This window comes from Kwoniella europaea, chromosome 1 (assembly GCF_036810445.1).
Source record: "Kwoniella europaea PYCC6329 chromosome 1, complete sequence".
NCBI lineage: Eukaryota > Fungi > Basidiomycota > Tremellomycetes > Tremellales > Cryptococcaceae > Kwoniella > Kwoniella europaea.
Genome location: NC_089487.1, coordinates 10532828 through 10546408, shown reverse-complemented (window position 1 = coordinate 10546408; position 13581 = coordinate 10532828). Strand labels below are relative to the sequence as shown.

The 13581-nt window shown below is 45.2% G+C and overlaps 5 protein-coding genes across 5 annotated transcripts; 3 read left to right on the top strand and 2 right to left on the bottom strand.

Moving 5' to 3' along the window:
- Window positions 1-626: 626 nt before the first annotated feature.
- V865_004002 (uncharacterized protein) lies at window positions 627-2393 on the bottom strand (the record flags this gene model as incomplete). Its single annotated transcript, XM_066227787.1, has 3 exons — window positions 627-848; window positions 911-1928; window positions 2011-2393. 3 exons carry the CDS (start codon window positions 2391-2393, stop codon window positions 627-629), a joined length of 1623 nt encoding a protein of 540 aa, XP_066083884.1.
- Window positions 2394-4829: 2436 nt separating this feature from the next.
- On the top strand, window positions 4830-6045 carry V865_004001 (uncharacterized protein; the record flags this gene model as incomplete). The annotated part of the gene is made up of 7 exons (XM_066227786.1): window positions 4830-5028; window positions 5097-5284; window positions 5364-5451; window positions 5512-5524; window positions 5584-5695; window positions 5753-5870; window positions 5936-6045. 7 exons carry the CDS (start codon window positions 4830-4832, stop codon window positions 6043-6045), a joined length of 828 nt encoding a protein of 275 aa, XP_066083883.1.
- Window positions 6046-6754: 709 nt separating this feature from the next.
- On the top strand, window positions 6755-7769 carry V865_004000 (uncharacterized protein; the record flags this gene model as incomplete). The annotated part of the gene is made up of 6 exons (XM_066227785.1): window positions 6755-6862; window positions 7022-7109; window positions 7176-7185; window positions 7266-7389; window positions 7485-7587; window positions 7669-7769. 6 exons carry the CDS (start codon window positions 6755-6757, stop codon window positions 7767-7769), a joined length of 534 nt encoding a protein of 177 aa, XP_066083882.1.
- Window positions 7770-7946: 177 nt separating this feature from the next.
- V865_003999 (uncharacterized protein) lies at window positions 7947-9090 on the top strand (the record flags this gene model as incomplete). Its single annotated transcript, XM_066227784.1, has 7 exons — window positions 7947-8007; window positions 8157-8344; window positions 8406-8442; window positions 8511-8520; window positions 8594-8708; window positions 8790-8892; window positions 8975-9090. The coding sequence occupies 7 exons, from the start codon at window positions 7947-7949 to the stop codon at window positions 9088-9090; spliced, it is 630 nt and encodes a 209-aa protein (XP_066083881.1).
- Window positions 9091-9411: 321 nt separating this feature from the next.
- V865_003998 (uncharacterized protein) lies at window positions 9412-10637 on the bottom strand (the record flags this gene model as incomplete). The annotated part of the gene is made up of 3 exons (XM_066227783.1): window positions 9412-9507; window positions 9602-10197; window positions 10256-10637. The coding sequence occupies 3 exons, from the start codon at window positions 10635-10637 to the stop codon at window positions 9412-9414; spliced, it is 1074 nt and encodes a 357-aa protein (XP_066083880.1).
- Between the last annotated feature and the right edge of the window lie 2944 nt (window positions 10638-13581).

Sequence of the window (13581 nt, the reverse complement as noted above, 5' to 3'; positions counted from 1 at the left end):
TAATTGTTATCACAAATGGCACGTGCGAGAGTGTAAGTTGAGATAAGTCTTTATCTGGATGAGGAAAACGGTGGTTTGGTCGGCGAAGGCACCGGGATTGTAAGTGTGCGGGAAGACAGGATTGTATTGTATCGGAAGAGCGCTTGGGTGCGCGATGTCAGATCAAGTTACTGCATATATAAGTTAACTTAAACCGAGTATTGACGCCATGGGGCTCATCGACGGCTTGACTAGGTGGGATTCGGAGAACCCCGTTGATATCTATCTTGATTGAATGGGAGTCGCACAGCTTTACTTCATCCAAATGTGTAATGAGGGAGTCAACTTCGTACTCCTGACATTCGGTGATATCCTGCGGGTCACACCCTTGGTCGAACAAAGGGAAAGCAGTGCATGGATGCGTGTATATGTTGTTATGCCGCTATAAGAATACAGATTTACAAAGGTAAGTTGATGAATAACGTCCAAGGTATATATAATGACTAGATATATAAAGATTATTACTATACAAGATTTACAAGCACAAGCAGCAAACAACAATATGAGATGGACAAGAACGAAAAAGCCCAAATATCCACAGCAGAACAACACAGGTCGGACGGTTCATACAATGTGTAAGCAGTCGATTATGACATGAAGAAAGTCTCCGCCATATCCTGTTCATCTTTACTCAATTTCATATGCGTCATCTGACCTCTTGCAGCAGCTGCTATCGACGCTGAAGAGTGTAAGGTAGGTGCGCAAGACTGTCGATTCTTCGCTATACGTGCTTGTTGCGCTTGGTAGGCGTCGTGGGAAGTTGGAGGAGGGAATGCTGATTGTCTTTTTGATGCTGGTGCTTTGGATTTCTACATTTCCAAAGAAATCCGACATCAGTACTGATATGTTGAGAGGGGCACGAGCTACTCACGTCAGATAGACCCATCACTGATTTCCTCCATTTACTTTCTTTCCTACCCAGATCACCCATTGATCCAGTTCCTACAGGTGCCTTTCGAGGTGGACTCGATCCAGCCAATTTGATCCCGTCGTATATCTTCTCTGGCGAAAGGCCAGTAGGAGGGTCGGAAGATGTAGGCGACACTTTACGTACCTGAGGTGCAGGAATGGGAGGACTCGAAGAGCTTGCAAGGGGCGTAACGATCTTGGTCTCTGCTGAAGAGGACAGAACGGAAGATCTGACACTGTTGGCTGATGCTGGACCGTTGGTATTGGTTCTAGCGGGTATCATTATGGGAGCGAGGGGCCAGACAACATCATGCGATTCGGTATCTTCTTTCTTTGAAGAGGCAGGTGTAGTATTGACCACTGGAGCGAGGATGGGAGGTTCAGGTTGTTCTTCTTCTTCATCGAACTCGAATCCTTCAAGACTCAACATTGCCTCTGCCTTTTTCTTGGTGACTGTCGACTGTTTAGCTGGAGTGGGTGCGGGGAAAGCGGTAAAATCGATAGGAGGAGCAGCACCAGGCGGTAAAGTAGGGACGAACTCGGAGATGGGGGAAGGAGGTAGAGGGATCTTGAGAGGGTCTGTCTCCCTTACCGCTGGAGCTACAGGAGTGATAGGTAGAGGTGAGTCGACCATCTGTTCCTCGGAAGGAGCTTGACTGATCTTCGATATGGCCGACACTGGTCCTTTATCATTCTTAGAAGTATCGATTTTGGATAAAGTAGGTTTGTTCGACCCGCCGAATGCCATAGTCTTCCTTTTGGCCAAAGTGGCTGATTTGTCCTCCTTTATTGCTTTGTCAGAAGAAGCGGGCGAAGCTGTAACGGACCTTCCAGTGAGTTTACGGAGGAAAGATGAGAATCCCGATGACTGTTTGGTAGGCATGGGTGGTCTGGCCAACACAGGTGCCGGCGCAGATGTTTTGGTTCGGGGGGGAGCTGCTTTCTCCGATACAGTCGGCAGAGAAGGGACAGGGGTGGCTCTAATGAAAGGAATCGTAACTGACTGGTAAGCTATCACATTCGCATGACACTGTGGTTGGGAGGATGTAGAGGTTAACTCACTTTTCGCTTACGCTCGACGCCCTCTCCCTGCCCTTCTCACCGCCTTTCTTCTTCCTCAGAGTCTGCATCGATTTACTCAAATTCAGTCTTCCTTTCTTTACTTCTTTCACTGGACTGGGATATTCTAATGCTTCGTCAATGGTCGATTCGATTTTGATGGGAATGGCGCCGTTTTTAATGGAAACCTGCAACAAAGGAGGATCGATAGGAGTGATCAAAGTCTCTGTATCTTCGTTGGACGATGCGACCTGGTTGAGTTGTAATTGTGAGTCTTGCGAGTCTTCAACGGTGGAAGATGATGAATGAGTCAAGGATGGTCTTGAAGATGCTCTTTCTAACGGTTGCTGCGATGGCGCTGTTGGGGGAGAAGCCATTGTTGACATTTTGTCCGAGTATAGAGATCCGGGCTGAATGTGAAACTTTTAGAAATGTCGAGTGTTGAATGGGGGAAAGGGGGCTGAGGCGTTGTGATATTTATATAGATGTTTGCTTTATGTCCTATTTGTTTCGGATCTTTTACATCCAAAATGGACATCAGAGGTCAGCTGATGATCTTATTGGGTTCCTTTGTTGAAAACGCCACCCCCAGGTTCAAGTCAATGCGCTGTTTGTCACTTTTAGGGGGGCACCAGCTGAGACCAACAAAGAAAGGATACTCACTGTTTGATGGATAGCACGAGGTCAGACGACTGGGAGACAGATGCACAGATGTCGATTCCGGCACTGAAGGCAGATCGAGTTGGTGTCTTTTCTTTGTTTGGTTTTAGAACCAAGAGTTTCGGTCGGACGAAACGGGAACCGGACTTTGCGTAAGGTTTGTAACTTGATCAACGCGCTATTTACGTTGAATCTTGCTGTTCGCTCGATTGGAACCTGGTACAGATTCTGAATTGCTGCTGTATATCTCAGAGATGTGTGTGTATGTAGCGTAAGAGATAAAATAATGAATGGGGATGAGTGCTCATTCTGTCATATCAGTGCATGGTCACGTTGTCATCATCGCAAATGAATTGGATAGTCAATCGACGGAATCTCTCGGTTGATCATCTCAGCAGCTCAGACATGATGTGGTCTGGCAGAAGGACCCTTGCACTATGTAAACTCAATGGGTATAAACTACCCAAAACGTCTTGTCCAGATACTTTTAATTGAGTCTTGTTTACACCGTACCTTCAAATCCCTTCGATTGGATCCCTTCGAAACCCTGTTTTTCCGTAGTCCTGCCGGACAGTCCGGGCGTTTGTGGGGAAGGTCGTGTGCATCCAACAAAAGCACAGTCTTCTCTCTAACGCCGGTGATATCATACAGGATGCATCAAGCTATAGAATTGGGTCTGGCCCCGGCTTTGTTTTACAAGCATAGGCACCTAATGAGCTTTGTGAAAATCGATTTGCAAAGCAGGACACCCAAACAAATGGACAAATGTGCTCAGGGTAATTCGGAATCGGAACGGAACATTAGGGCCAGAGCGAGCGTCGACAACGGAAAAGAAGCTTTCTGATCTTCTGCCGCTCTTTAGACTGGCAAGATCATTATCCTCATCCAAATGGTCATCATCCGCATCGCAATCTAGACGAGACATCAGCTCCGAGCTGCTCCGCAAGTGAGATTGAAATTCATGTCATGATTCAGCTGAGAAATTGGTCACAACTGCTTCTGCAAATGATTCGTTGAGTTGACATGATCGCTGGAAAAGGATTAGACCAGGAACGTCCCACTCGGGATATTACAAAAGCAGGGTAAACGATTCGAGTCGCTAATCGAGAAGGCCTGCAATCGCAGCGACCGCAATATCACAGGATAACTGTTGACATATCGATTCATAGCAGATGGTTATATCGCATACGAAACATTGAGAGTACCTCGAGTATCAAGTCCCCTCGGTGACTGCTAAGCGACGAAGGATCTACCCGTGCAAGACGTTTCGAAGGCAAGTACGAGTCCCTCGTACACTGTGCCAGGTGTGTTATCGTCATACTGCGTATAAGAAGTGTGGAAATTTATTCGGAAGATCAGCATCGTTTTCTCGCTGAAGATACGTACCATTGAATGATGCACGTTGTGCCCCTATGGTGGCAGAATCTCCCGTTGCTGATCCGACCACTTCGTCATAGTACAAGTACCCCCAAGCGGGTGTTTGAAGAGTGTAATGTATCTATTTGTTCGCCTCAGCACAGCGATACCCAGTCGATGGTTCACATATCGGGTTACTCGCGGTAAAACCGATTGATGAAGCCCCATATACGCCATATGCGAATGCTGCGTGATAATGGATCGCTATACTATCAGACCAGATTTGATAAGTTACTCGATATGTATCGCCGTCAAAACGCCCGAGATCGTCATAACACGTTAGTTTCTGATAGTCGGAAATTGGGACTCACGTACAAGATAGTATCAATTCTACCTTAATATCCACGGGAGATGTGACGAACTATGTGGACTATAACTTATCTTAGTGAGCCCAAATGAGGTTGTGCGAGACAAAGCTTCTGATCAGGCGATCCTTCGTCAGCTTCTCATGTGCGCACCGCCACAACAAATCAGTTGACCCAAAAATGATCGTCCGTGATGACTGAACTCTACTGGGAAAGCTATCCTCTAAGGCAAAGATCGTCTCTTATGAGATCATTCATCAAGATAATGGCGTGACCCAGGAGGCCAAGAGCATACCATTCTTCCGGCATCAAAGGACACAAGCGGCAAAAGAAGTGTATATTACTTGCGTTTTCTACTAGATTCCCTATTGTGATCTCTGTTTTGCGACGTCTTCACGACCACGACCACGACCATTCCCTTTATCCTTTCATCCTCGCAAGATGTTGCTATTCCACATCGCAGCTGTAATTTTGACAACCCTAGGGGTTTTCGGTACTCCTATCGAGAATCATCAACAAAGGGATGGTCGACATTCCAACAATGTCTTGACTAATGCGGAACGACTTTCCAGAGTCTTAGGACCGGCGATGCCAAATAGCCTGGGAAAGCTCATTCCTTCTCGTGCTCAGGTCGAATCAGGTGAGTCTGTAAAAGGTCTCTCGAAGATGCATACCCTTCGAGTCACTTACCATTACTCACTTGGCCAGCGAACGCACCTATCCAAAGAGCGGTCTGTCCATCAGCAAGACCAGTGACATTTCCCCCTCACCCCTTGCTCTTCAATGAGGCAACTATTATCCCTGTAAATGGATCGAAGACAGCTACTCTCTTTCTCCCTTTTCCAGTTAGGATTTTCGATAAGACATCAAATACCCTTATCGTCAATGAGCAAGGTGTAAGCACTTCTTTTCAAGGTATCTCACTGGAATACTGACACCAGTTCTGCTTTGCACCATCCTTTGCGCCACTCTTAGTGGGTGGACTTTGACTGGTATGCTAGTATCGGTGCCAACGAGCCTCTTCCAAGTGACAGTTTACCCTTCTACTCCGTCGCTCCCTATTGTAAGTATAACGGATTAGGCAGAGTCCAATGGAAAGATCTGACATGATTTCCCCCCTTAGGGAGCAGAGCACTGTAGGTTCTCCAAAAAGACTTCTATATCTTTGATGGATGTGCTGTTGACAGGGACAAAGTCGCACGGATGGATCTTATAAGGTCACCTACCAGCTTTATCCCGGAGCTGTAGCAATTCACTGGTTTGCCCGTACCGAATTCGGATTTCCCGATTCGAGCATCGACTTCACGGTGAGTTCGATCAAGCATGCATTTTGCTAAACAAGAATTCACCATTATTGATTATAGCTATACTACGACACTCAAACTCCTGGATGGTGGTATGTCTACTACGACAGAGTGATAGGAATCCATAGCGGTAATCCAGCTACTATCGGCGCTCAAGGTACAGGCTCTTTACAACAGCGTGAATGTGGCATTGACGGTTGAGAATATACCGTAAAATTTAATTGTGAGGCTTTGTTCGCGCAGCTATACCAGACCAGTGGACGCAATACAGCTACAACAAACAAGGTGCGGTCCACAATGGTCTAAGACTAGCTTTCGATACGAACTGTCCAGGAAGATATTACATCGGCTGAACATTTCACAGTCTGCCCCAAACGCCTCAGTGATGATGAATTATGGTAGGACAATTATGCAATTATGTAGCTTCCAACTGGCATATTCACTCACTGTTCATATTATCGGGGCTCTTCCAGTCTTTTTATGCAGACAATCTCTATACCGCTGAATGCAGATCAAGGGAAGTCATGTGTGTTATACACTAGAGGTTCATCCATCGTTTGCTATTGATCCCATCATTGATCATCGATATCATTCCGGTCATGTCGGCTTTGTGGGTGATATTCGAGCCGCCAAGAACATGTCAATCTTTCGGTGATCATTGTCCAAACAGATTAACGGAATGGGAGAGATCCTCCGAGGGAGGGATGAGAGGCGGTGCTCAAGGCTAATGGATGTGCACGTGCTGCTCTCAGGTGTGGCAGAGCGATAATGATCATGTGGACGAACCCTCGATTAGCATCGTCAATGTTCATTGTTAAGAAATTGAGAATATGATCGACCAGTCGTTACTTTTTGAAGTAATTTAGCTAGCATCTCATATTGAGACCGCCAACTGCATTAGCAAGCCAAGTGTCCAACCAATCGAAAATAATCGATGTTGTGCCTCCAACCTATTCACCTGGTATACCTTATGTGCGTCACTGCCACACATTGATCCCACATGTCGAGCTCCATATCCGTGATGTGAATTCACTGTCGAAAGGGGACTTTACAACAAGATCAATGACGGGACTTCACAAGAAAGGACCAGCATGTCCATCCGCTCCTCCAATCGTCTTCCCACCCGATCCCCCTCCACCAGCAAACGAAGTGAACCAATACTTCTTTCCCGTACCATACTGTATACCGAAGTGGATGTTCCCTTCCAAGCCAAGATCTTTTGCAAGAGTTCCAAGAAGATCATCTTTTCAAGCACTGGGGTACGGTAAATCCTCTCTTTCGACTCAAATGGCACTGTCTTCGGCTGATTCAGATTACCTGATGCTATAGGTTCTGTTTTTCGATGATGGGTATGTGCTCGGAACCAACACACCTTTACCCACCCTGGATGCTCCTCGTGAATCGATCTTTGCTTATTGTGAGTGCGACGATAAAACGTGATATCAATAATATCCAGAGACTCATTTGACATCTGATATGGCAGGGGATTATATGTGAGTTACGAAGTCTGACCGATTAGATTAGTACGATACAGGACGACAAGGTGATGTCGAGGTTGGTTTTTCGTTTACAGAGCCACTTTTGATACACACGTCATTGGGCATGGCATGTTCTGGGCCAACGACATCAACAGTTTCACAGTGAGATACAACGGATGGGTCGTTGGAACAACAATTACAGATAAGTTTGATATGACGGTGAGTTACATCATACAGTACTGTACCATATTGTGGTAAATGAGTATGTGCGTTGGTTGTGACATGCCCCTTACACCTTTTTTACGATGATGTAGGTATACTACACCAATAACACCCCTTGTATATGGTACATTTACTACGATACCGCAGGACTTGGAACTTTAGGCCATTCAGCTACTATTGGCGCTCAATCAGGCGGTAGGTCGAGAACTACCCCAAGTCAGTTAACAGCTTTTCAGTCGCATTGACTAATCCATCTTTGCCCCTATAATCACATAGAAACATTCGTTCAATTTGCGTACAATCGACCAGGTTCAGTCACTTCGGGAACGCGACTAGCCATCGATACTAATTGTCAAGGAAGTTTTACGAAAGGTTGATGATGGTCATGAGACTTGAGAAAAGTGATGTTCCTGCTAATCGAGTATGTTGGCAAAGTAGTGTATTTGACTATTATCCTTTCAATATGCAGTATGTTTTAGAATATTGAAAAATGATTAGCGAAATCACAGTTGATGTCAATGCATGAATTGGGCGGTGATCGGTTCTGAACCATCATGGCAAGTCAAAGACAATCAACGATAGATCAGGTTTCGCCTTATTCGCTTCAGACCGTGTGTACCTCATCAAAATGGCAGGTCATTGTTGTCTGAAAGATCTTCCACAATCCGTGGTTGTCAGTCACGGGATGCTGCAGTAAGAAACAACAATGTTGAAGACGATCTGACGGTATCGTCGTCGCTTGATGGTCTGAGTACTTTTCTTAGCCGAGAGAGCACCAGCATGTCCCGGTGGATCCCCATCCCCTGTCGTTTTCCCTCCTCGACCTAGTATCCCACTCACCAGTCGATACGAGTATGCGCTCAATTACACCGATATCGGTGGCAGCAGTAGTACTTTCCCCGTTCGAATATTTAACGCATACACCACTTCTGTAGGGTTTGCGTCCAACGGTGTGAGTTGAAATACCAGTTGATGGATGACCATATTGATGGAGGCTGATCATCCATTCGCAGTACCTCCGATTCACTTATTATACTGTTGCACCATATCGTGAGTGATCCATACCCCCACGACCACAAGCGATTTTTCTGTACTGAGCTCGCAATATCCTCGTGAAGAAACTGCTTTGTAAGTTAGCTCTGTGTTTGTGTATGATTCTTATTTCGACAGTTGATTGCGGTGTATTGTTTTGGGTATTTAGGGGAAGTTGGCCAACTTCGGGAGATTATGCATTGTCCCAATTCACCAATCATACCTTCACGTATACTTGGCAATCTAGTCTCGCCTCGGACATTCGACAAAGAATCGGTTTCACAGTCAGCACATCGTATTATAGGAACTCTATTATTGAACATGTTTCGCTAATTTAATAACTTGTCTGTCCCGAACGTCTCTAGCTCTACTATACCACTGATACACCGGGAATCTTCTATATCTGGTACGATTACGTTTTGTCCAAGACTACCGGTGATCAAGCTTTGATCGGTGCTTATGGATCAGGTGAGTGATCATATATTCAGTATGCAATTTTCTAGACGGCTTTGCCTCTTGAGTATCTCTGACTAGCACGCGCATTTCATAGGATTCAGTAAGCCATACAATATAACCTACTCGCAAAATACACCTGGAAAAATTCATGCTGGTATGAGATTAGCCTTTGATACCAATTGTAATGGTAGTAGTATCACCGTTGGTTGAATCGTGAACTTAGCGATGGCCTTGCAAGTTATCGTACGCAATCGTCAAGTTAAGTAGATAGACATGTTTTTAGTATATGTACATACTAAGTAAGCCGAACATATATCATCATGTCCGCAATATTGGCTGAACATGCACAGCTGAAGAAAGGCAGACCGCGCTATATTCAGTCAGTCAGATCTTTTATTGTTTTTCAGTCCGCTAGTCATGGTCAGAGTAAATCTCAAGTGGGATTACAACGTGACATCAGTATACTCGTAGCACTTAGGAGTCTTCATACCATCCATAGAGTCTATCATCGAACGTAGATGATGGCGGATATCAATCGTAATTCTCCACCACGTGGCCCAATTTCATCTTCTCAGCTTGTTCCAAGACGATATTGGTGATAGCCACATCTTGGATACCCAGTCCGACCTGGAAAAGAGGATAACAAGATATCAGTCTTATGTCTTCGCAAGTCTGCGGTCCAGGTAAAGTATAAATTTTGACGCTCCAGCATCGAACTTACAGACTTGAATATCACCACTCCATTCCCACCTATACTATTCGCTTTTTCTTCTACCTTCCTCTTATATTCCTCTGCTCTGGAATCATCTAGCACCTGACCTATTTCTACCAAATCTTCATTCGTCAAATTCGAATCGATCAGTTCGCCCGCTTCTCTCATACAAGCTTCGATTGAGTCAACCACCACGCCCGCACTTTCCACCAGGGATTGATCGACCTCGTGCATCGTAGGTTTGTATGAGCCTATCAGTATCACTCTCGCGTCCCTCTTCGGCTGGGCGGTGAAAAGAGGTACGGTCGATGAAGTTGCAGCAACGATTATATCTCCTTTACCAACCACCTCGTCCAATCCCTCGGAAGAGCATGATGGATGCACTTCAGCTTTGATGGATATACCGGGGAATTGCTTGGATAAGTCGTTGATCAGGGATTGGGATCGTGGGGTGGATGAACGAACGACGAAAGTCACGCTTTGGATGGTTGAGTACAAACGGAGAAATAGAATGGTATGCGAGAGACATTGCGCACCGGAACCGAAGAGGACAAGGTGGGTGGGTGGGGTTGGAGAGGGAAAGAGACGGAGGAAGATTGCCGAGCCTGCGTACGCGAGAGCGTTAATATACACATATCATTGGTCAAGAAAATAATCACTCACCACAAGCATTCCTCAACGCCGTCAACTTCCTAGCGTTAACAACAGCTTTCACCCTCCCAGTAGTCTCATCCATCACCATAGTAGTCGCAGGTAAACCGCCATCACTTACAGTGGGCACAGATACAATCTTGATTGACGTTGCCTTCGAGTTGTCCGATGTGGGGGCACGAGAAGGCATGAATAGCATGGTGGACTGCTCCGAGCTGATAGTTATTCTATGAGGAGTCTGGATGATAGCATGTTCACCTTCCTTTGATGGTGAGGGGCTGGAGAAGTTTTTGAAGACATTTGACTGGGAGGCTAAAGCAATCTCAGGCGATAGGTCGTTGAGGACCTGATCAACGTCTGATGAGGTTAGGACTCGAATGGACGACGATGGCATCTCTGATGTATGCCTTGTTGTACTTGTGCTTGATGTTTGGGCTGTCGTGAATGCAGTAGACGATATCTTTCTTAATGTAGTTCTGCGTTTGTGAAGCTGTTATAAGGTAGATGATACATGTAGGCAGTACTGGTAAGTTGTGCGCTAAGGTGGATGGTGATGGCGGCTGAGTTGGTATTTTGTGCGGTACGGCCCAGTGACCATCGCACATAGCCGACATTCCTTCAGTTGGGGGTGTCGTAACAGTCATCTCACATTCCGTCGTCTGAATTCGCTGGTGTAGAGCGATGAATAACTTACCGAAGATTGTTGGAGCGATTCATCCCCATGACAGCCCATGTACGCGTGAATTCGTACAGTTGACAAATTAGATACAAAATAATGGTCGGCGCGGGTGTCTTGTCTCGCGTATGGAAATGTAGGGTTAAGAGACATTTTATCTTCAATAAACCCTTCAATTAGACAGAGACACGAACACGGTACCCATCGTGATAAATCACTTTGAAACACGTCCACGTCTTTCAATTGAACTAGGAAAGAGCATTCAGTGGCCCAAGGGTAGGTGACGCGTTGTAACAAGCACATACATCTTCCCCAAGTCACTTTTTCTTTCTATAGACCGTTGTCGTGAAAGCTATATAAAGTCACTGCCTCGACGCGAAGTTCAGTTGTCCTTGCTTCTTCTACTTCTTTACCTATCGTATTCATTCTCATCTATCTAATTGGGAAGCTTGCCTTGTTCTGTCGATACGACGACGCGAAATTGAAAAACATCATCATTGCTGAACCCATCATCGCTCGTTACTACTTTATCATATCTGCCTCACTACCCGTTCGATACCATCTTTCACGATATTTGCACTCCATCTCAGGCTCGATGATGTTCAGAGGGTTCTTTCAGACGAATTGCAAGTACACTCGATACTCAAGCTGTTCAACACTTACAATCACCACAAATAATGGACCAAGTTCGATATTTGTCGACGAATTCACTGTCCACAACTGCTCAACTAATATAATTTGAGAACGTGGGCATCTTCACGGACTTGACCAGATATCTGTATCAGCAGCTAAAGTCGTTTGCTCTTTGAGTTCAGCTCACAGTGCCCGGTTCATTAGGCCACTGAGCTGAGCTGTTCCGCAGATCTAATCCAGCAGAGTACTCATACAACAGATCGCAAATACCAAGTCTCGGATCGCCTCATTACGTGGACTTGACGGTATCAGATAAAATTCAAGATTCCAGAAATTCCGGGAAATCATCCACGCCACATATCTCAACTTTTACCATTCTTACCCGATAAAGTAATTCTTATGGTATCTTTCATCATGTCACGCTCCGGAAAATCAAAATTTGAGTTTAGTTAAAACGGGACGCGTGAACGCGTAAAGCTCTCAACGACAGATAATATTCCGAGGAACCTAATCTAAATCCCTCTCAGAAGATTTCTGGAATTTCGCGAGCGATAGCAAGCTTGACGCACAACGGGATTTGTGTGTGTGCTTGTTGAAAGTGTGTGTCTGCATGAGTTGTGTATGGGAGAGTGAGAGAGACGTTTCATGCTCGATCATGCTTGAACAGCTTTCTCATGCTATACGCAGGGGTAAGAAATACGTATGGCAGAAGAGAGAATTCGCAGAAATCTAGTCCGAGATCACTTCACCCAAATGCCTATCTTCTCGGTCTCCTCGGGCATGCGGTACCATTCTGAGCCACCTCGCCTTCTCTTTCGACCTTTTGCCTAGCAGGATCGTTATGCAAGATGTCAACTCGTCCCCAGGCGGAGTTTGATCATGGATAATTAGTCGAACCCTTCCGATTTACCCGTTACACTTGGACTCATAACGGATCTTGCACTCCATGCCCCGCGTACGATCAAAACAAGACACCGACTCGTCCTCTCTTTGAAGAAGTGTTATGCTCCAAGTATGCAACCGTATCACGGTATCATCTTTCATCAATCTGAGCCTTATACTTAGAGCGCAGTCAATGTAACTCTATATTTCCTTAAAATTCATAGGCGTTCTTTTTGAAATCCCTAATTTATCTTTTCTTTTGTCACACCGCATTAAATCAGTCGATTGAAATATGGAATTCCAAGGTATTCAAGGTATTTATGTAATTCCATTGGAATGCATGTCCCATCGAAAGAAACATTTCACATTCAGTTCCAGCCTTTGACGCCTCTGTCGATCGTCTATCCCTTGCTGCAGCGGTTTGGTTCTGTACATGCAAGTACAGTAAGTTACAAGATGGGTTCAACGTCACCGTAGATGCTTGCATAGCAGGCCCTGGATTTTTACTATTCCGCTCTGTACCGACCTCAAGCCTCACTCATTGCTATCGTCTATCCGATCTGATATCATCTTCTGCTCAGCTGAAGATACTTGCTATGAGGGAGACATCATTCGATCCGCCAAAGTCTCAATCTCTGGCTCATGGTTCCCGGCCGATCTCATCATATCATACCATACCATAATTTATCTCGTCCACTCATAACTTAAATCATCCAAGAGACCCTTTTCCGATACGGTCATACGGCGGATGATCCAGTGGACTAATTGAACATTAAATCGTTCAACATATGAATCAGGGAACCTAGCTGAGAAAAGAAAATAGAAGATACACAAAAAGAAAAAAAAAGGGGAAGGGAGAAGGTAGAAGATCCGAGCGTTACCTCATATCTCATATGCATATGTCTATTATCCTGGTAGCGGTATTCCAGACACTGCTGTGACTGCATACAAACTATGCAGAGGATAATCTCAGACGAAGGCAAGACGGGATAAAGCGAACAAGTGGACACACCACCACAATTATTGTATCTTCCTCATAAGGGAAACCCTTGAATTCCAATCGCACTAGCGCCATTTTCACCTTCCATATCTCCTCTTCATTTCATCATCAAATCATAATCATTACCCATACATAGCATTCGGATCT